Source organism: Acanthaster planci, linkage group LG13, assembly GCF_054643075.1.
Source record: "Acanthaster planci isolate LZ-2023a linkage group LG13, COTS_SCS, whole genome shotgun sequence".
NCBI classification, from domain to species: domain Eukaryota; kingdom Metazoa; phylum Echinodermata; class Asteroidea; order Valvatida; family Acanthasteridae; genus Acanthaster; species Acanthaster planci.
Genome location: NC_141789.1, coordinates 5,159,304 through 5,183,230, shown reverse-complemented (window position 1 = coordinate 5,183,230; position 23,927 = coordinate 5,159,304). Strand labels below are relative to the sequence as shown.

General features: G+C 40.1%; 1 protein-coding gene across 7 annotated transcripts in view; it reads left to right on the top strand.

Moving 5' to 3' along the window:
- LOC110982475 (uncharacterized) overlaps positions 1–23,927 on the top strand; it is a 64,839-nt gene that overhangs the window by 7,463 nt on the left and 33,449 nt on the right. For 3 of the 7 annotated variants that reach the window (XM_022240888.2, XM_022240889.2, XM_022240892.2), the window contains 11 exons: positions 4,966–5,019; positions 7,112–7,286; positions 8,199–8,582; positions 9,306–9,386; positions 14,902–15,068; positions 16,218–16,314; positions 16,790–16,839; positions 18,549–18,663; positions 19,478–19,577; positions 21,123–21,223; positions 22,800–22,892. In XM_022240888.2, the coding sequence (XP_022096580.2) occupies positions 4,966–5,019; positions 7,112–7,286; positions 8,199–8,582; positions 9,306–9,386; positions 14,902–15,068; positions 16,218–16,314; positions 16,790–16,839; positions 18,549–18,663; positions 19,478–19,577; positions 21,123–21,223; positions 22,800–22,892 (1,417 nt within the window). Of the gene's footprint in view, positions 1–126; positions 281–4,536; positions 4,667–4,965; positions 5,020–5,188; positions 5,918–6,575; positions 6,842–7,111; positions 7,287–8,198; positions 8,583–9,305; positions 9,387–14,901; positions 15,069–16,217; positions 16,315–16,789; positions 16,840–18,548; positions 18,664–19,477; positions 19,578–21,122; positions 21,224–22,799; positions 22,893–23,927 lie in introns of those variants that run through there. The other 4 variants (XM_022240894.2, XM_087144659.1, XM_087144660.1 and 1 more) reach the window with 4 other exon arrangements.

Here is a 23,927-nt window from a genome sequence, read left to right as displayed (position 1 = left end):
ATGTGTATGTACATGTACATGTTCACATTAAATACTGGTTGGGCAATAAAGCTTGGCGAAGCGTAGCGATGTGTCATGGAACACTGCCCACTGAAATTGAATTGACGCAGCATGCTCATCAATTTCCGGGCAACCTCCACAAGCTGAAATTATGAAATCTTCACCACTGCACACTACATGTACATTTTACCGGGTAACCACAGTTTGGATGTGTACACAAGTCTTGGGAAGATTTCCTCAGAGGTGGACATTGTCTCTGCAGTTTTGTTGTCATTTACATGTATGTCTTTTTTTTTTCTTACAAATTTGTTTAAATGGCAAGAAATTTCCACATTATTCCAGATGCTCCAATGTGCACATGTACATGTACTGTAGAGTGCTCATTTACAGCCTGTACAGTCATCGCACCTGTGCTAGAGTTGCTGACATGTAAAGTATACATGTGCATGTATGTAGCAGCGAATTCTGTTGAGGTGAAGTGGCAAGTGCTCATCAGTTTTTGTGTACAGAGTTGTATGGAAAGCCTTGCATTCAGCGTGCTTGGTTTGGTGCATAAATCTATAAATTTGTTGTTGTCTATTTACCGGTAGTGCATTATCTAGGAAAATGCACATACCCAAAACCTGAATGAAAATCAGCATATGAAATTGCCCTGCACATACGGGTTCCTGTACTTTTTCAGATGCTTTGCAGATGATGTTTTGTTGCTAGCTTTTATCTTTCATTTTATGCATTGTACATGTATGGAGAGTACTGTAAATCTGACTCCTTCCGTTCCTGATACAGTTAACCAGCTAGCATAGGGCCTGTGGCTTGTACATACATGTATATGCTTGGGAAACTGAAATTTGCATTCTTTTTGATACAATGATTGTGCAACACGTCACACATTCTTTGATCCTATTTTACATTGGGGATAATTCTCATTTTTCAGTGCAATACATTGCAAATATACACATGCACATGTATAAATTACTGGTACCTTGTTAAATACACATGCCCCTACATGTATATTGTTACTAATTATAAGTACTAACAGATTTCGGAGGTACATGTGTGTGTACATGTACAAGTATATTGTGGTGTCACATGCCTGCTGTGAGTCTCGTCAGTAGGTATGTACTTCACTTCTACATTGTACCCCAATGCTTATCACGTGAGCCAAAGAGCAACCAGGTCCCTGGCTGGCCCTTTGATACTTCTCGCAAACTTTTTGGCCGAAGGTCGCTCGCAAAGGAAGTCTTGACCTAAAACTGTATTCTGATAGTTGTAGTCGAAAGGTGTGTGTCAGCATGTACATGGTGTGTGGAGACAGTGAGCACTAAATGTGTCGGTAACATTGAGCACCAAAGTGAAAAAAAAAGTGGAAGTAATGTAGCATTTTGTGTCCCTCCATGATTGTATGTACAGTCTTTAATTACTGTGTTTTACCAGTCCAATCATTTAAAGGTACACACCGTCTTGGACATGTGCCATACATGTATGTCTTTAAAACATAGAATATAATTGTCGACAAAACCATACTCTTAAAATTGTTTATATTGTTTTTAAAAAGAACTTTTCAGATATAATTTTAATAAGTGGTTTACGATCCAATTGAATAACAGACAAGATATTTGAAAAGATCAAGTGGAATGTTATTGTTCACCCAACGAAAACCCCCAAAATTGTGTGAAATGTTTTTAAAGGGAATATTTCAGATAAACGTGGTTTACATTTAGTAGAAATTGAATATAACGGAGTGATCCTCACTTTGATGGAGAGGTACATGTGGCCATCAAAAGTTGTTGGCTTAATACTTGTACCTGTAGCATACATGTACATGTATATCCTGGTTAATCTTGCAAGATTCTACTGCTGGACTAAGGTCTTTCATTAATCTAGCCCCCAGGCCCTTTTGGCCAGGGTGCATCCTCAATCCTCCAAAATCTTCCACTGTTTCCCATCATTTTTACACGTATATTGGTGCAGTGTGATTGGTGTCACATAATCTTGGCTTCAATAAGCCACTTGCGAGTTAAATTTGAATAAAATTTGGTACACCGTGTTATCTGATTGCATAGACACGTAACAATTTGAATTCCCAAACTAAAGACACTGTTGCTATACCTCGTGATTCGGGGCAAGCTTTTGCATAGCGACCACCATCTCTGGAATGGACTGGTTCCTTTGTGCCGTTCTTATCCGTTGAGAAAAGCGTATTGTTGCAAAGCGTCTCTCATGTAACTATGCAAAAGCTTACCCCAAATCACGAGGTATAGCAACAGTGGTTTTAGTATGGAGAATTCAAGTTGTTACGTTCACGTGAATTTAAAGAACTCAGTGTATCAGATTTTATTCAAAGTTAACATTTAAGCAATATAAGGTATAACCCAAGTCCTTGACACAGAACATCATTTTGCAATATGCAGCGACGTACATGTACCGGTATATTGTAATTTTGCCTTACAGCCTCAGTCCTTAAAATTCCTCCAAAACTGCCGGGAGGGTTTTGGAAGATTGAGGATACTTAGGGGTAACTGGGGCACCCAGATTTTGGTAACTTTTGTACATTAAGGGTAAGATTTCTTTAAAAATGAACGGGACCTGCCTCATAAACTTGACTTGACTGCAACACATTTTACAAGATTGAAAAAAAAATACAATTCAGCTGTTTTGCAAACATGTATTGCACACTTGCTGTCTTGAAAGTTATGTAATACACATTCTTGCTTATATCTTCATTTCAAAGAAATTAAGCTGGTATAATTTCGTTTTTTTTAACTACCGGTATTTCAAAGATATTTTAGAAAAACACTACAGCCAGGTATTGTACTGGTATGATGGTGAATGGCCGACAATAAAATCACTGGCCTTGGTCCCCGTGATACCCAGTATGTGTACAGTACTTATATATTGAAAGTGCTTGAGCTGTTGAATATTTTTGGATTGGGAAGATGAAACGCACTGAGACGCGAACACAAATCTCATTCGAATTCAGAGATTTTGCTACAATGTTCAGGCTTAAAACCCTAACCGCCAAGGTGTATGTAAAATTTTATTGAAATCAGAGGATTTGAGACTGTCAGAGCTACTGTGTGGGGGAGCTGTAATCAATTTATTTGAATATACATGTACACCTTCAAAATGAACCTTTGTCTCTCAGTTAGTCTTTTTTTCAACTTTTGTTTCACTATTTCAAAGGATATTTTACTGCCGTTTTGTTTTATGCTAATAAGGTTTCCATATTCATGAGCCAAACTGTGATGTCATCTCAGGAAGACAGTCTTATTGGTTTTTAAACAAGAAAGTATTGCACTTTGGTAGATATTGCTGGACTAAATTTTGTCTTGTTTGCTGATTCCTTATTATTTATTTGAATAGCAATTAGTAACCATCAATCCCATTCTTAGAAATGTTTTCAGTAAGTAAATTCAGGGATCACAGTTTCAGCAGAAAAACTTGTACACCGAGCTATGTCTCCCCTAGACGACATCACAGCAACAGCACTCTCTAGTCCTGGAAAGCACAGACAATTTTAAAGTTTTAAAAAGTGCACTTTTCAATGCATTTAACCAAATGTGAATGTAAAGGAGTTTTCACACATTGCAGAAGAGTAAAAACCTGCAGACAAAATGCTTCTAAGAAAAATTCATTGCAGATTCACTTTAATACCCTTGACATGCTGAACCCAACAAGGTTATGCAGGATTTCAATGGTCCCTAGGGGGTTAGTTAAGTCGCTTACATGTACATGTATAGTACATGTACATACGATGTACATGTACACATGGTAGCTAATGTGTAACATGTATAGGTCATGCCAGAAATTGGACCAAAAATGTGACATTTTTGTGTCCCTGTTACATCTGACCTTTATTATTCTTTTGGCATGGAAATATAATTGGAATTAATTTCAAACTATACATATTACTATTTGTTTGGCGGGTGGTTTGCATTAATTCATCACTCTTGGAAATTAGAAAATGTTTTATGAACTTACAGAATCATATGTCAGATGTGACATGGACATGGAAACAAATGGACCCCTAATTTCTGGAATTACCTGTATGCAAACTGCACTGACCTGCATACATACCCTGGTACCTGCTTACACTGCATTTCTGGATTTATTTTTTAAAATCATTTACATGTGCACAAGTACCAGTACATGTACACGTACTGGGTACTTTAGGGCTTTAAAAAAATCTAGTTATTAAACTAAAACGTAAATTGGACGTATAACCTCAGAAGCGTGCATATACATGTACATTGTACAGTTGTACGTGCATAATTGCATATACTCATATTTACATGTACAGGAAATCGAAGTATTCCTCTTGAAGATTACGGACAGGAACAGAACCGACCAATTTGTATTTGATTTCCTGACAGCTGTGTACCTGGATATGAGGTGTTTAGGTGACTGGTCAAAAATTTGGTAGGAAGGGCTCCAATGTCGCTGGAAACCAGTTTTCCTGTCTGTGATTTTTTTTTTCGCTATATCTGTACAGCAGTTTGAAATTAATTGGAGGTTGTCATTCAGACAACGGGAACAGTGGAAACACACAACGCCACATTTTTCAGTGCATGTGTGAATTAGGTGTTCGTGTACTTGTATCCAGTGATGATTATCAAGGCTTGCACTCATATGTTTGGGTAACCTGGCTACTAGCCCCAATCAGAAGGTAAATTTCTAGCTTAGAGTTAACCCATATGATTACCCATAAGGGAAAAACTACCATGCATTACAGTTCATTTTAATGTAATTTTTAGCAGTTTGTTAGGCAAATCTATTGAACAGATTTGCAAAACTGCCTCTGGACGGAGTATCCCTATATTGAATATGCACATGGTGTATACATAAAGTGTAGTGGTTCTGCAAAGTTTTTTAAGAGCTACCCTACGCCATGAGGCACTGTAAGGAAATCTTGTGTGAACATCTTTCCAATTTGCACTGTCACTGTGTGTTTTCTTTGCCTTTCAGGGTTGGTTCTCTACAAGTGTCAACAGATGTCCAGACCTACTTTAACACTTTAGAGTGAGTAGAAGAGAGGATTCTTGGTAGAACTTTCCAAGCTTGACATGTACAGTGTATGTGCAGTATGCAGCAGGTGAAAAAAATGCCAAACTTATTTTGGTCTGTCAGTTTGGATTCTACTTTGTTGACAGCTAGTACATGTAATAAATGTACATCTGGATCATATTCAGATATGCTTCTAATTGTTTTTCATCTGAACTTTGGAATTTGAAACTAGACAAAAGTTAGCTTTATCAGTTTGACACCTTCCATACATGTACCTGGGCATGCCATTTACCAGCAGGGATGTGAATCGGCTTTGAAAAAGTGGCCCTTCTCCCCCGCACGTGACGTGAACTCTCCAGTTAATATGATGTCGTTCTGCTACTTGCGTTGACAGTTCTTTGCAGTTTCGATACAGAATTAATACAGGTGTTTTTTCAACATGTTTCTAGGTACGCTTTTTGGCAATCGTCCTGAAAACTTGAGAGCTCCCCACTGTGATTGCTGAACATGTAATGTAAACAGAAAACCAAACTCAAGTAGTACAAAGACATGGAGAATGTTGACTTGATGATAGCATATCAGTCATAAAGAAGTAGGCATCTACTTAAAGAGCTGAGAAATTGTTGTGTAAATGATAACGTTGAGTAGTTTTTTCCCAGAAGATATGAACCGGTTTTAGTTGACAAGGGATTTTCCGCATCTCGGTTTTTTGTTAGATTTTGCCTTCAGAAACATGTCCAGGGAATTTATAATTTGCCTGAATGAAAGGCTCATGGCTCAGTGGAGCTCCGTTGTTTGCCTTTGAAACATCATATTGTCTGAAGGCAGTGCCAAGTTTAGACAATTTGCATTCTCTTGTATGAGCATTTGAAGCCACTTGTGAGCCTGTGTTGAAGCACAAAATGAAACGAAGGTAAGCGTGGAAAATGGCCAAGTGCCCTGTCTTATTAGGTTCTGGTTATTTGGCAAGTAAGATGATACCGTATGTGCTTGCAAACAGGGCCCAGTTCCACAGCCCTGCTAAGCACACAATTTTACACTAACAGAGGCTCCGAGTATTTCATGAAGACTGAAAGCAATATTAGCACAGCAGATGGTACGCTTTTACCTCAGAGGAAGAGTTTGATTATTGACGTAGTACCAAAACAATGGAAATCTCTAAGCGTGTGTGACCATAAGCACAATCACGACAAGCAAAATCATCTGATCATGAAATGATTAGCAACATTTTCTGCTACAGTAATTACGACGTTTCTGTTAACTGCTAAACAGTGCCATGAAATTGGGCCCAGGTTGAAAGTGTGCACACATTCAATGCCTCTTTAGCTGATAGGGTGTTTACATGTACATATTGCTTGCCAAAATGCATGTGCAACTCACATTGATGTTGGACATGCTCATGAGTACTGCATCACTGCAGTAACCACTGGTAACACATTAGTCAGCTTGCTCACGCGCTCATGTACAACACATTCCCATAGACTGGTTGCATTGCAAATGAACTGGCAAATGTGTATGTGACTGTGCAGTGTATGTACTGGCCATATGCAGTATTTAATTGCTAAAGGTCTCTGAATGGCTCTTCCACCTTTGGAAGGATATAAATGATAACATCATTTTTATGATTGTCAGACATAAGATTAAAAATAAAAATGCGGGTACCTTCATGTCTGTGTCTAGATTTTCAGAGCCATGTTGTGTGTGCTAAATTTTGGTAGCTGTAGCTATACGTCTACAAACATTGTACTCGAGGGTGCAGTATTCCATGTACATGTACGTACACATATACAGGTGCATGTATCAACTTGCAAGCAGGCACCTCTCTGTGGCCATGCAGGTGTAGTATCATTTGATGTACATTTTCAATGTAAAAAGACTTTTTTTGGGGGGGGTGCAGTTACTCGCACCATTGAAGCATGCAATCTGGGTCAGATATGCCCCAGTGCATGTTTGGCCTTATAGTCAAACAACCGTCAAACGACTAACCTTCCCTCAAGATACTGGTCGTGTTGTATCGTAACAAAGTGGCCACTGCACAAATCAGAGTAAAGCCAGTATATGCAGTTCCTGTGCTTAGTAGAAGGCATCACATTTTACACATTGGCAGGTCTCGGCAATGCCGCACAAGCTCTGTGGGACCAGCTCACACCCTGCGCATCGAACAGAGGTTACCAGTCGTCCGTAGCGATGGTCAGGACTCTGGCGTTGAAGACCTAGGGATGGCGAGCCCTGGTAGCCCCAATGGTCTGGATGCGGGAACAAAAACCACCTTGACTCAAAAGGTACTCCGCACTCCACAAAGCAGGCTTGTCCAAGTATTTCTTTTTCAAATTTTGTTTGATTAGTTTTGGGGTTTGTTATGGACCTGGTTTTGTTTATGTCAAGGCACTTTTGTTCTTTGTCGTGTGATTTTGTGTGGTTGATTTGAATAGGGAGATATGGGCCATCCTCATTCAATATACCAGTTTTCATTTGTTAGGGGGGCATGCTTTTGCTTCCGGATTCACAACCAGATAACTCCCCTAACAAAACTCCCAATTTGACATTGGTGAAAATTAGATCAAATGTACAAGACAAGAAAAGAAACCAATTTGGCCAAATTGACTTGAGGCATTCTCATTTCACTTTTTATTCCCTTATTCCATCAATGCTGCTCGTGCAGTATTTACTCAAACACAATGCCAACTACATGTACTGTTGATTTTGATATCACAAGTTAAACACTGTACTCTATCATACCTTGACAGATTTGAAGGGTTGCACCAGTGGGCTTGTATCCAGTGTAGGCGGGGCAAGTTTAAGAATTGGAAACACTAACACATTTACTATCTCGTTTTGGGGGGGCGGAACATTGGCCTAATTGAAGTGTGATTGACGTAATAGGAGGGTGTTAATCGAAGTGGATGAATTTTAGCAAACAAAAGATTTTACCCAAACTAAATAGTGCCCTCTTGTGTCCACGATACTTCAAATAGGCTGATGGGATTCTTTTGCTGATAAAAAATGTGACAATCATTTCAAAAAATCCCTAACCCCCGATCCCAAACGTGGATATGCCACAGGTTGCACTTCTAATTATATAGTGTTGTATACAATGTACACAGATCTGATTCATATTTTGTCACATAACATCAGCTATTCGACCATAGCTGGTATTTCAATTCTAATATTGTATTTTGTCATCACATTTGCAGGAGTTCATGGTGTACAGGCGTGCCCTTCTCTGTTCACAGTTCCCTGTCCTGAGTTCTCCCAAGCCGACGTCCTCCCCCGACCCTCCCTCCCCCTACGCCTACCCTCTCTCCCCGCCTGCAGGTGCCCACCATCCTCCAGCATTCCCCTTCCTGGCCTCTCGCACCTCCCAGGCCCAGCTGATGACCCCCGATAAGGCGGTGCCACCGCCGGGGGGCAGCGTTGGGGTGGATGGGTGGAGTGATGAGGAAAGCGAGGAGGAGGTGCTGGTGCAGAACGAGATGTTGGCCGGTCTGGTGCGGAAGGCGTTCCAGCTGAATGAGGAGCGACACCGCTATTACGACGAGGTCATCTCTGAGGGGCTTAGTCGCAAAGCGCCTGCACGGGTGAGACTCTTGGCTGCTGAACCGAGAGCAGTGATCAGCAAACTGATGAGCTGAGGCTTATAAAAATACATTGAAAATACACAGGGACTCGTTGACAATAGATGCAGCCATATTTCAGGAAGTATGATGTGGACACAGTCCCAAGAGTACAAATTGGCCGAGAACCAGTCGCAAACATTATCATTAGTGTGAAAATTTGGCTGGTGACATACTATTAAACATGCATTTTCTATAGTCATCAAATTTGGATGGAATGATGTAAGAGCTGTATGAAATAGACACCCAGTGAAATCAGACCTTATGCTAATGGAATCTAGCGGCTTCCTGCAACATGATCGTCGCTACTCCCAACTGGCAAAGGATCACCTTGAAAAATCTTATATGTTGTTATGAGGGGCATAAAAATAGGCTTTTAGTAGTTACATGTTTTAGTGTTGACTATTCCTTGGATCGGTTTATTTCCTCATGCTTTTCTTCTGTTCAGGCTGTGATTGAGAACCAAGGTGCCTCCAACCCTTCATGAATTTAAAAGTTCGCAGATTTTGTGTGTGAAATGAAACCGAGGAGCAGATGGCAGCTTTTAAAATGTCTCGTTTTGTAACAATTTGAACGTGTACACAATCACTCCCATGGAAATCACTCCCATCTATGAAACACCCTCTCTGTGGAACCCGCAGTTTGTCATCAACTGACCCCTGATTTTGCCTGACATGTCTTGAACAGATTCTCGTTGAGGAACTGGTTAGTCGGCTCAGTGTTGTGGAAAATAATAAGCATCCCTTCTACCACCCACAGGCGTTTGAGGTAAGATTTATAGCCCACTATGAAGTTGGCAGTTTGGAAAAGCCACTTAGCCCAAAATACATTTATTTTTATACATCTATTTTGCTGTGTATACACCTTTTTAACGTCATGTACAAAACATCAGCGCACTGTTCCAAGGGCTTACACAAACTTCCCACACTATGAAAAGTTTTAGGAGCCCATGAAAATACTATGGGTCATCTGGTACTTGAAAGAAGGTCATAAGGGTGAGCCGCGGATCAAAGGATAAAAATTCAGGTTTTTCAGAAAATTGATAAAGCACTGAAATATCTTTCATTTGGTATACGTGTTGCCTCGAGGAGCTATATCATTCTGACGTAAATAACAGAACAAGATATATGGAAGATAGTATCATTATTTTTGCCTGGAATAAATAAGTTAGTATGCAGTACTTTTTGTAGCAAAAACTGCGCTTTTGTCCCACTGAACTGTTGATGTCTATCAAAGTTATTCCCGGCAGAAGGTTGTTAGGATTGAACATGCCACTTCAGCAGACAATTATGGCAGGAGGAGTTCCTGGCAAAAGGTTGCTTTCATAAATCGTAAATTACTTTTAAAATCGAGGCTTTTATTCATAGAAATGAATATTATTTTAAATAACAACAAAACTCCATCAGTCTGAAGTTCAGACTTGTGTGATTTTTATTAAGTAATATGAGCCCAAAACCTTGTAACCTGATTATCGCAAAAAGTAACATTTCCATGCCTGAACTGCCAATGTCCTTTTCCTTAGCACACCGCAACATATGCCATAAAATACAAACAATAACATCCTTGCACTCAAAGAAACTTTCGGCATTTCTCTTAGAATGTTCAACTTTAAGAAAGCTCCAACCTACATGTATCCCAATGGAAATTCCAGCCTACATGTATCCCAATGGAAATTCCAGCCTACCGTAGAATCAACATGAAATGCAAGGCTTCAGCACTATCCAGCAGAGTGAAGTTTGTAAACGTAGCTTTGTACCTGTGCCTGGGGCAGTGAAGGGCCCATTGAACACAATTTAGTTCCTTGGGCCTTTGTAAGTGATCAGTACAATATGTTTTGAGTAAATGCTTGTCAATTTCATAATATGTACATGTAGCATACAGATGCTGTGATATCAAAAACACCACAGTAACGGTACTGTTCCTTAACCGTAACCCCCTAGGCTCCTGCACTAGAAAGCATAATGAACCTCACAAAATCCAACAGGTTCATGTACATGTACTTGTACATGCAGGTTACTGCACCAAACCTGATAAACTCCAACAGAATGAGCCCGTTGGAGTTTGAGTGATATGGTATGGATGGGTCTATGCAGTATAGGATGACTTGCACTGAACAGTACCAAACTTGACAAAATCAACCATAGTCCAACAATTGGTACAGCAAGCCAGACACTGCACACAGTGACCTGTGTGTGTCCAACTCACTCAGAATCCAACACCATCTCCCTGGGCCTTTCATCCAAAGTCTCACAAAATTCAACAAGAAGTTCCTAAGGTACGGTACCAAACCTGCCAAAACCTCACAAAACCTGCTGTTGGAGTATGGCAGGTTTTGGGCAGTTAGGGTTAATGCAAGACATACCAGTACTTGTGATTCCTATTCCCCACTGGCTAGTGTGCATTCACCTCTTCTCTGATGCTTATTTAAACACCTTCATATATGAGATAACTCCATGTGCGTGTCATTTCAATGACATCTTTTATGTTCTATCAAATAAAATCTTTTACGTTCTATCATATGAGTCCCATATATCGATTGCAGCATATATTTGACATTTGTAATTTATAATGCACATACAATTGCAAATTAGACATGATCAAGCTACATGTGTAACTTTGAGTAAGACTTTGAATTGATGCAGACATGTGGAGATTGTATTCTTTCTAAGAGACTACAATAAAAGCGACTAAAGCCAGGGAACTGTAATTGAAAGAGTGACACTTTCAAGGGCCTGTGGAAAGTGTTGGGGCTTATGAAAATACCACAATTGTGCCATAAAATACAAACACCTCTACTGAGGCACACACAAAAAGTTGCAGCATCAGATTTTCTCTCATGTTCTATTTTTGGAAAGCTTCAAACTATCAGTAGTTCATTGCTTAGTACTCCAGCCGGCTCAAAATCAACCAGCACTAGGAAGTTGGTACTGTACCTCTTCCTTGTGTAGTTTTGGGCCTAAACCAGCGCCTAGGGCCTATGGAACACTTGATGAGGCCCTGTATGTAAATGCTCAACACAGTATGTGCATGTTCTTCAACTTCCTGATGTGAAACTACAGACTGTATCATATCAAGGACACCATGTTGGGGTTAAGTGCAAGAAGTACTTGTAACCTCTGCTGGCAGGATGCATTCACCCTCTTCTAGTACTTAATCACCTCAAAGATAAGTCCACATGTATACATATTGTTCTACTGATCCTCTTTTATGTGCTAATAAAGAAGTGCAACATCATTGCAGCATTTGTTTGACTTCTTTGTAATCTCTGCCCCCCTTACAAGTTACACATGATAAAGCGATTGCTTTGTTTGAGCAAGACTTTGAATTCATGTGGACAGACATGTGCAGACATGTGCAGAGAGTGTAGTCTTTTTCAGAGACTGCAGTGGAGGCAGGAGGGGACGGTGTATGTGTAAATGAAGGAATGGCAATTATCAAGGGCCTTCCGAAAACTTGAGAAAGCATTTATTGTCACTATGAATTTACTGCAAAGTTCCCCTTGGTAGTCGTCTGTTTGCAGAAAGCAGACCTTTAAGTGATTTTTCTGTCCCATTGGAAAACAGACTAAAATTGACGGAATTCCTCACGTATGTGCATTATACATGGTAAAAAAAACATAAAGAGAGAAAGAAGTTGTCCATTTCCAGTGTATGTGGTTATAACTTCTCATTTCAAAGTTTCAAGTTGCATTACCCTGTCATGATTGGTTCCAATTTGTATTTGGGTTTTACACATCAGTGCAAAAAGCCACCATAGTTTTGGTCTGTGGTCACTTCAAAGAAACCAAACATAAATAGACCAAGCCAGGAGCCCCATACAGCAGTGTATGCACAAGAGACCACTGAAATTGTAACAGTTGACTACAAATGCATTTTGCTAGTGATCTTGTAAACTAGCAGCTGCCTACACAAATCCTGTACATAAATATGTACATGTACTTCATTAAAGCAATCACTTGACATCTTTCATGGTGCACCATTTTGCATCAGTTTAGATGAAATCTTACAAGATAAACAAGTTGATACATGTACAATGTACATGATAAAATTTGAGTGACCATTCTGCTTGCAGTCTGAGTACATGTACATGTGCATGTAACTTAATTGTGCCCTGTCAGACAGACACAATGAATTGGGTTGGTTTAGTCATGTTTCCTCATAAGCTGTAACTTTTGAATGTACTGAATGTAGGACGGAAACCATACGTCTTTAGATGTTTTGTTCCTGTTTCCTGTTACTACTGTACCTGAATTATCATCATGCATAGGACATGCTTTCCTGATTATTGTATTATATATAAAACAGTCTTGTGTTAAAATGAAATACTAATCTGTTTCTGCTCATGTACGTGGCACATTGTAACAGGCTCAGGTCTGTAACGATTCCCGTCCTTCAGCAACTGTAGATACCAACATTTTCACCAACTGTGCAAGTGGGCATGTACTATTTCTCATTTTCTCCTAGTCAGTGGTTTTTCCTTACATGCTCCAACTGTGAACATCTGCACTACATGTACTGCACATGTAGCGTGTCAGCCTTACATTTGTGCATGCTTGCCAATGCCAACCTTATTGCATGCATAAAATGCGTACGTGCAGGTAGTTTATTGTGCTACCGATTTAATTCAGAGCTGTATTTAAGCGCCAGTTGCTTACCCGTCTGCAATTTTTTTCCTTTGAAAAGAAGTTACAGGCAAATATGTACATGTGTGTTAGTGACTGAGGTCATAGGTAAATGAGTACTTTCATTAGCACAGTCTGGGTTTTTAAGTGCCTTTAATAAATGCTTGTTCATGCGTTACCCCGGATGGACTGGGTCAAATGTATTGCGGTTCTGAACAGTTTCTTTTGTAAAACTATGAGTATGTATGAACATATTGTGCATGTATGTTCGTTGTGTACAGTGAAATACCAGTAGGTCCGAGAGAATGAATCCAGTTTGCAGGAGAAGCGTTAACATTTTGGGATTTCCTCCCAGCATTTCCTTCCTTGTTCTTGCCTGAATTGCAAGGCAGAATTTGTTTCCTCTTTTTAAAGGAGACATGTCAATTTAATGCTTCCTCAGGCTGAATATAAACTACCGATACATGCTTTAATGAGTTGGTTTGCTGTCCGTAGACTGATGGTTTATTTGAAATCACGAGCATGTATGAAGTGGGATGCTTAAAATTGAAGTGCTTGTTGATTGCATACTGCATGCACAATACATGCAATTGGGTACATGTATCAATCGGTAGCCATACATGTACTTGTAGAACACACTTGTACTGTGCATGCTGAATAGCGTCATTCTTATGATGTATTATTGTCAGCCTCAAATGCTGAGGACCAGTTGTTCCTGGAAAGATGCTGTAAAGTGTTTACTGCATCTTTTTATGTACGTGTATCATCTTTATCTGTTTCTCCTTCCCCACTTGAGCAATTAGATATTATTGTTTTGCCTGTAGGTTGTGTATGTAGTCATTTTAGTACATGGCAAAGTACATGCACTATTGACATTGCAACTGATTGAAGTGACTGTTAGTATTCAAGCATTGTAAACACCACCTGTTAAGTTGTTTGACCCTGTTGGTGTTCAGTCTCAAATTCATGTGACCCAAAGTATATTCCCTCCTTCAGCTGTTGTATCAAATCTACATACCTGTCCTGGTACATGCTCTGTGCAATGCACATACATGTACATGTACCTTAAATGGTTGGACACTGTGAGATATATTGCCAAAGCGAGATGACAGTGGTTCATATTTGTCAGGAATAGTGCATGCACTCTCAACACGATCATAGCACAAATCAGATGAAAGTTTGTTACCATCTTTACCACCATTTATTCTTGGAGGGAGGGGATGTGATTGATTGTGTTTTAGTGCAATTTCCCTGCAAAATGGCCACCCTCGGTACAGAAGTTCTGAAGCCTGTCACAATTTCCAAAAATAATCCCTTCATTTCATTTTACTGCAAGGGGTTTCTTTCACCCAAATATGTCTGTTTTAAGCTCATTGTGCAGCTCAGAGTCGAGATCCTCAAAATTACTCGTCATCAGGCACCTAGGCCGCTAACTTATAATCTAGGTCATTCATTTCCTGTGTCCTTCTGGAGAGAAAAGTTGCCAGAGTGGTTCCTCAGAGTGTTCGGTCATAATGTGCATCATTGGTTCCCAATTTCTCTTCCTGTAGACCATATGAGCAGAGCTTCGTTGCATGGATTTTGGCACAGATCGGCCGATTCAAGCACAGCTTAAGCGCTGTATCACTCCTTTCACCTTAAATACTTCTTGATCCTCCTCAGCCCCGAGCCTATGACATCTGGCAGCAAGGGGAGCGTCGGCACATCAGCGAGCTGATTGAGAGCTTCTGGCAATTCTCACTTCCTTCCCCAGTGACCAGCATGGTCAAACCCAGCTACTGGCAGAGTGTGCACGAAGAGTACACTGACCTCATGGTCAGGCTCATAAGGTGAAGCATCATCACTAAATCCCTATCCTTCTGGCAGCCAATTTCACAAAACTTGCCAAAACCTTCCGTGCATGTAAGCCTTATACCACAAATTTGTGGTGTTTGGCCAAACTTACATCACAGAAAATGACTGTGTAAATTACACCACAATTTGCTGCTCAATTGACTGACTTGGGCAGTGCATAATTTTCAGGGAATGGGAAAATATTTGTGTCACAAGTCTGACCTAAAGTTTTGTGAAATTGGCTACAGATCCTTACATTCCTTAAGGAAATTTTTCATTGTTTTTGCATTGTTAAGAAAGGTAAAAGATACACATGCGTGGCCCAGAACAGCCTTAATTATTTTTTGGATATGGGTATTCAGGAAGGTTCCTTGCAGATTAAAAGTGCTGGAGAGGTCATTCTTGTGTTTAAATTTTACAACTGTACTGTTTTCTCTTTAACACATTTTAACTCAAGCAAATTTCCCTACAAATGTTTTGTGATGTCAAATTCACTCTGCTTTCACATGTTCCTGACAGTGTACATGTATGCACCTACACTATTTCAGCAGAAAAATTTCTTACATCATTCAAGTAGATTTGGATCTGTAGGAAGTTCACAATTAATCAGCAGCACTGGCCCAGAACATTTCATGGCATTGGACGCCGTCACTTTTTGTTTTCTTATCTAAAGTAAATAGCAGGATTGCCCCAGAGAGGAAGTCCATCGTTAGATAAACCCAATGTCTGCCATACCGGTAGTTATTCATGACAAAATGATAAGTGAATTGAAGGACTTATTGGGACAAAATTGTTGACCGGATTATATCTAGGCAACTTTAATACTGTCGAACCTCGTTAATAAGAGGTTCTTCGGACTTGGTAAATTACTTTGTTACAACAGGAACCTTGTATTATCAGGAATGAAAACAATTAAAAAACAAAGGATTGGGACCTAACATCATCCTTCTTGTAAGCAGAATCTTGTATAAACAGTGCTCTTATTAACCAGGTTTGACTGTACACTGAATCAGTTCTCTGGTATGATTGTGAGTGCTCACGTGAAAAACAGTGAGCAGTCAAATAGTGCCAGATGCATAGAGGCAAAGTTGAAGTCTGTTAGGTTTGTTGTTTGTTCACCATTGTGTGCTTCATTGTTCTTCTAGGCTTGACAGGAGACAAGCAGTCAACAGCTTCTCAGCCTCCCTGCTAAGATCAACATCAAGAAGATTGCTCAAAGAATTTGGACTTCGCTATGGAGTGGTAAGAGAGTTAACTGTGTTGACGACATGCTGCAGTTCATTTGGCCCTTAGTATTGAGAGGGAGTTTAAAGTTCTGCTTAGACTTTTTGACAAAAAGCAGAAAGCTGTTGAGTGATCCCTGTTCACCACTTCTACCTTTGTGTCATTGCTAATGTTGCTTGCATCATGTCCTAATAGGCGCATGATCCCTCTGTATATTGTGTTTGGAGTTTCATTGCTTGTAATGTCTTTTGCACCTTGAACAAAGATGTTGAGAAATGGGAAGTCCCATTAACATAGGGCCGGGTATCTCAGTGGTAGAATTCCAGTATGGTGTCCCAGACGTCGCTGGTTCAAATCCTAATACAGTCAATTTGTTTGCTCATCATTATAAACTCAGGAACACTATTCTTTCAATCAATCCTCTACCAATGCCATCGAGAGTTCTGTTGAACCAATTGTAATGAAACCACAATTCTTCATCTTGTCCACACAGGGGGAATTATACAGAAGGATTGTGTTCCTAGAATACCTTGCGAGTAATGAGTAAGTTACAATCCAGTCTGGCCATCCGTCTTCCCGCGATTTCCAAGAGAAAACGTCCCCAAAATAATTATCCCCAAAATAGTTTTTCAGCCAGGGGCATACATGTCCAAGCTGTGTACATATTGTTGGCCACTGAGGCTGTGGTGTCCACAAAGGTTTGTACTGAAAGTACCCCATCAAATTGTTCATGTGAGCTCTGAAGCTTTTCGTGGTGGAGGCAGCAAATTAGTTATAGAGGTTTGCAGTAGCACCATGCAGGACATCTCTTTCTGAGCATGTGTGGTTCTGAAAAGAACCAGAGGATATTATACATTTCTGTCGTCAGGAGAAAGAGATGTCCATGCAGCCTGCTTCCCCAAACCTCTATAATTAAAACGTTCATATCCTGTCATTTGCCCTTCCAAATTTAATCCTTGATTTGGCTAAGTTCTCAAAGATACATGACTGCAGAGCCTATATAGTTATTGCCGTACTTTAATAATATACTTGGTGCTGGATATAAATAAAGGCAATGGCCCCTTACAATGGCACAGAAGTTATGGAATGATAGTGGCTTTGTACAATAGTTATCACAGTGCTTGCCGCCATTGGCAAGGGGCACTTTATTTGACCGGTGGCAGTGTTACCGTGGTCAGCGGATTCGTGTATAATGCCCCAGTTTGTCGAGTGCAGAGTGTTGTTGCATCTGTCGCAGTTCAAAAACTGAATCAAGTCACAGGCCTAGTCATAAGGAGCAGGGCATGATGTCCCGAGATTAACAAGGGAATACCATTTGCCACAGCGTGATCGGGTAACTTACTAATTTTTTGAGACTGGGCCGACTTGTGATAGGCTTGTCACCATGGGAGTACTGTTTATGGACTTGCCTGTAACTCTATGCAAAGAAGTTACTCTTGCTGCTCAGTGTTATGTGTTGATGGATTCTGAACACCTTAGACGTTCCCACACACAAAAAAATGCTCTAAAGTGTGAAACCAGACATGGCATTGAACAAATGAAGGTTGAAAATTTGTTGCCAAGTCTGAGTAGATTGGTCGGGGTGAGGACAAAGTAGATGCACATGTAATGTTTTTGGCATAATGTCAATTTTTTAAAAGACAGAGTATGTAACATTGCATGTAGTGTTTTGCTGTAAAATTGTGCTTGGCATTTTTTTCTGGGTGTCAGCCAATAATATTCTGAACATCCATTGGATACTATTCCTAACACTCCCTTTAACCCTAACCCCTAGCGTGTATGTAAAATCGTATTGAAATTGGAGGATTTGGGACTGTTAGGGTTAACCCTAACCCCCAAGGGTGTATATAAAATCGTATTGAAATTGGAGGATTTGGGACTGTTAGGGTTAACCCTAACCCCAAGGGTGTATATAAAATCGTATTGAAATTGGAGGATTTTGGACTGTTAGGGTTAACCCTAACCCCCAAGGGTGTATATAAAATCGTATTGAAATTGGAGGATTTGGGACTGTTAGGGTTAACCCTAACCCCCAAGGGTGTATGTAAAATCGTATTGGAATTGGAGGATTTGGGACTGTTAGGGTTAACCCTAACCCCCTAGGGTGTATGTAAAATCGTATTGGAATTGGAGGATTTGGGACTGTTAGGGTTAACCCTAACCCCCTAGGGTGTATATAAAATCGTATTGAAATTGGAGGATTTGGGACTGTTAGGGTTAATACCTGAATGTATCATATCATTGGTTTGCAGTCACTTTGAATCTGAGGTATGGTACATGGAGATGATCTTGAGAGAATTGACCAGGCTTTCCATGCAGCTTCCTGTAACCTCCTTCCAAGCCCGTTTCATCATGGTCAGGCAAGAGGTGTGTAGCATGCTGTAGGTCCCAACGCCATGCCTTGTCTCAACAACAGGGTTTCTTGTTGAAGAACTAACTTATTTCCCCAAAATTTCACCTACACATTTTACTCACTCAGTGAGTGTAAAAACAAATGCCTCCTGGGCAAGGGAAATGGAGTACCAGAGGTAGGGGTTATTTTTTCTTCATCCTTTTTGAGGCCTCCTCATTTCTCCATTTATCACTGTGGCTATTTCGGGCCATTTTCTGGGCAGTGCAATAAACCAGGTCCTCGGGCAATAACAGCTGACAGTGACCCTATCTAGATGATGTTACCCTTGCTTGTTCAGCTGCTGAGCAATACAATTGGTGGAATTTTAAAGTTGTTTACATATATAGGGTGCTGTCGCGACCTGCTTGACAAAACATACATCTGGCATTGTTGCAGGTGAAGACCACGGTGTCCTGCCCAGAATTTAGACAGTAGGCAAGCCTTCAATGCCTTTTAAATGGCAAAAAAGTATGAGAAAAACACACCAGTAGAGCCAGCACCCAGTGCTGGATCAGTGCGATAACAACCACCTGTATATAGCAATAGCAGTGACTGTTAAGCTGTTTGATGAGGAATTGATTTGTTGAAGTGTTGAATTGAAGTTGGTTTTGTCCAGTTTGAAATGTGCCGCATGCGGTTGCTAACCAAAGGTTTACCGCTGTGGCGGCTCATCTCAGAGAAGCCTTGCAGTCACATGGCACTTTGACATGTTTGACATCTTCTGAGAAGACCCTGTTAAAATCAAAGTAAGAATTTGTTTGTACGTTCCCTTTGTACCTGGCCGTGTAGTTTGAGCTGCTGCAAGAGGTACTGACCAGGCTTCATGAACACAGCAAACATGGGTTACAGGGACTACTTCAGATTCAGGAAGACTCCAGCTACCGAGCAGGTGTGTTCAACAATTGGATATTCACTGGCCATACAGCACTCACTTTGTAACCCGCATTGATAAAGGAAGTAATCATGGGACCGATTTGATAAATCAAGTCAATTTGATATGTAGATAAGGGTGGAATTGGTTTTATTATACTCTGTTGAGGTGACAGGTGACTTGAACCTGTGTTGAATTGTCAGAACTGCACATGGAACATGAGCATTTTGGGGTCTTCTGCAGGATGGGGTAAGGGGGAAGATCCCTCCTCAAGAATTTGACCAGATTCTTTGAAACTGGCATGCATGCTAAAAGTCCATTATGGTTACACCTGCGCAGATTCAATTTAGTCCAACTTCATGAAGGTAATTTTATAGTCACATGTAGGCCCGCATTTACACCAAGAGCACTTGTCAGTGGGAACAGTTAACATTTTTGACCCACCTGCTTTGGAAAAATAGGCCATTTGCAAAAATGGTATGTCTGACTTTCATACAAAATGGTGGTTCAAAATGACAAAACATCAGCAGAAAACTGAAGGATCAGTGTGAAATGAAAATTATTGCATTGCAGCAAGATTGGAAAAGATATACAGGATGACATAAAATGACAGGTTGCACAGTTTACATCAGAAAAAGAATCAAATGCCCCCTACACAATGGCGTTTTGATCAGTGCACCAGCAGGCCTTATGTGCTTAGGCCAGCCATCTTAGATTGGGATAGAACCAGGGTTGGGCCTGCCTAAATAACTCAGCTACCCTGACCAAAGTACATTTCCCATTGGAGGTCACCAGCTAGTTGTTAACTTAATTTCCCACAAACGAGTGTGTATTACATGGCAAAAGCCAATTTTAAATGTATCATTCCTTGAGCCATGTAGCTGCCCATCCATTCCAATACATTGTACATAATTATACATATATGGGGCATTAGTAAAGTTGCTTTTATTTGGGAAAATGTACTAAGACATGATGTAACTCATGATGGAGTGTTCAATGTATTAGATTGTAGGTTGGCTGTGTGCACACAAGAATCCAGATGTGCATGTTTAAATACTGAATGTTAAAATATACTATTGAGTTTTATTTTTATTTATTTATTTTTTGGATGTCTGGCATTTTTTTGAGAGAGGTGAAAAGTGTGTCAAGGGGCACCAGGTGTTTTTCTAATTTCTTTGTCATGTTTAATGAAGAGAAACGTTTTTGCGGATGCCTTCTAATAGAGACACATTTCAATCTCATACTTGCACATGTTTTGAATATGAGAAATGTTTAACTTTGGCTCCAAAATTCGAGACAACAGAATCTAAAATACTTGTTTTTCACATTTCTGCATATGGCTATGTACTGATGTTTAAGCATTTCATAACACATTAACCCTAACCCTCCTCAATCCTTCACCTGTTGGAGGACTGAGGAGTGTTAGGGTTAAAGTTCACCACACTACGTCTTAAATGCTGAAGCAGTGTATATATACATATGCAGATGCAGAAAATAAATGCTCGAATTCTTTACATAATGACTTCTGTTATATTGTTCAAATAACATTTCCTTTTTTTTCAGTTGCCCTGGTGAATCTTCTGTCTTCAGTGCTGAACTTGAAGCTTCAGCTAACAGGCCGCAAGGGATACACCCTGGAACATTACTTGGAGGGCTACATCAAAGTAGGAAAAGGACATGATTATCATCTTCATGTTAACCTTTCCTAAAGGCTCAATGCCAAAATGGTTCTTTGAAATTCAACTTATTGCTGTATCAGGGTGAATAAAGTGGGACGCTGAGCCATTGTGTGCAATCTGTCCTGAAATGAAGTGTATCATCACCAGCAAAGCAGTGACAGGCTGATGGGAAGTGTTTCAACCGGGCTCGTGCATGCACCCGGTGGCACAGGCGAAGACTGTGCATAGATTGGTCACACATTGGCCACGCACCAAATGCATATAAAACTGTACACACAGGCTGTGTGTTTCCACTAAACCATGCCCTCTTTTATTCTCACTCAGAGGGTATGGTGGCTGTGCAGGCTGTGTCAGAATGTGGCAAAACCAGATCCAGATATTGGGATGGATGCCATTCACTTGCTATTAATGTTATTCACCTTGGGTTGGCTGTCCAACTGAAATATGGGAAATTCCAGAAAATTGGGGCCCATTTTTTGTGTGTGTCCCTGTCGCATCTTACAAATAATTTTGTTAGTTTAGAACACATTTTCTAATCTCCACGAGTGATGAATCAATGCAAATTACCTGCCAAACAAATAGTAATAGTTTGAAATCAATTCTGGTGATATTTCCATGTCAAATAACAAAGGTCAGATGTAACAGGGACACAAAAATGTCACACTTTTGGACCCCAAATTTGTGGAATTACCCATGTGTCTTCCATGTGTGTAATGTACAAGCCAGGCCCAGGAGACAATACAGGTTTCACTGTATGATTATTTGCCACCAACAGACATTGTACATACACTGTAGTCTGGCTCTTCCAATGCAGACCTTACATTTTTTCATTCTGTTACACCTGGGAACCTGTCTGACAGACTAAAGTGTGGGAGGAAAAAACATAGTTTGAACAGGGAATGTTGTCTGCTAACAATTACCTGTTAACCACAATATGGAAAGGTTTTCTTCAGAAATTGCCTGGCTGTTGCTTTGCATTATGCCACCTGTGTTGTGTCTTAGACTTCAGAGGGGGTCATTTTAACAAGGGAGAAACTCCAAACCTTAATGTTTAGGGATGATAAAACTTGGTAGGATGAGCTCCAATCCCCTACTGATCACTGATAAGCTTGTTTGTTTTTGTAGATTGTGGGCCAAAACTCCCAACAATGGATTTGGATTTATTGGCCATTGTCACTTAAATTTACCCTGTGCTGTACGTGCACATGTTGTGACATGTGATTCTCCCTTCCCCTACCCTTCTAACTCCCGAGGCCAAATTGTTTGCATTGTGTATATTACGCAGTATCTGTTTGTTTTTATCTCATCACTGGATTTGGAGTTATTTGCCATTATCAGTCGGATTTATCCAATGCGGTTTGTGCATGTGTGGTGACAAGTGGTTCCTCCCTAGTGCATCCTCCTAACCCTAGGGCCAGTTGTTTGCATTTCTTTTAATGTTCGGCTGTGTTTGTGTTTCACAGACTGGTCATGACATCAGATCTAGGGGCCTTGATCTAGGGGCCTTGATATAATGCGTTTGACCACTTGTTGATAAGGCATTGTTGCTCTTTCACGATAGGAAAGTGCGAAGCAAGCCTACCTCAGACACAAGCTAAGGTTAGAGACAGAACTCAGTATCAACACATACGTCAGTCCCATCACTGCAGAGCTGGTAAGTGCATGTTACCATAACCAGCAAATGGAGATGTTTAGTACTTGAACAATTTAGGGGGAAAAAATCTGAAAGTTTTCAAGATTAAAATTTGGGTTTGTAGCCAATCCTAGACATTCTATTACAACAGGGCAATTCCTCTAGCTACTGGCAGGAGGTTACTTTAAACAAAACTGAGTGGGCTCAGAGAGATGACGGCACAGCAGGCATACCGGTACATCAATGTTTATTCATGAATGTTTGCAAATGTACAACAAAAATGACAGTCATTTCGGGCAGAAAACTGTGATATGAAAGAAATAAAACAAATACATCATTTATTCATGGTACATGTAGATAATAGCTTTCAGGTACTGCCATCTAAATCATCACCGTTTTCATGAAGATAAAAACTGACAAAAAATCATCACCTTTTCAATTTTTTTTCTAAATCAACCAAGCTAAATGTATTTAATGCCAACATTTTTGTGAAATCAACTCGAAAGTTCATTTAAACTGCATTTTTCGTTTTCATGAAGGGACAAAGTGTAGTGTAATAGAGATTACATTGAGAAATAAGGGACAAAACTTGTTTTGTTGTTTTCACAAAAAGACAAAGGCCACTCTGAAACTATATACAAAGTTATCAAATTTGCACCTGGCACATGCAATGGTAACAGCATGTGCTGTTCTAATATCTTTTCGAGTTGGTACGAACACAGATTTTTAGGTGAATGAATATTCTTCAATGACAGTCAAATGAAGGGTTGGACAGTGTAATTTCCCATTTCATGGTAGTTTTATGTTTGTGTAATGTACTTCAATATGTAATGGACTCTTGAAGTTAATCTCTACAAATTCTCTGTTTTAGAAAGTGACGGATGTCACAGGCGAATTTTATGTAGAGCCAGACAGGTTTACTAATACACGTGTACACTGCGTAGAGAGTTTTGTCTCTTCGTTGAAACGGTGGCAATATTTAGCCCTCGTGCTGACAATGAACAGAGTATACCATTCAAAAGATCGAGAATTCTTTCACTACCAGTCCTTTTCCAG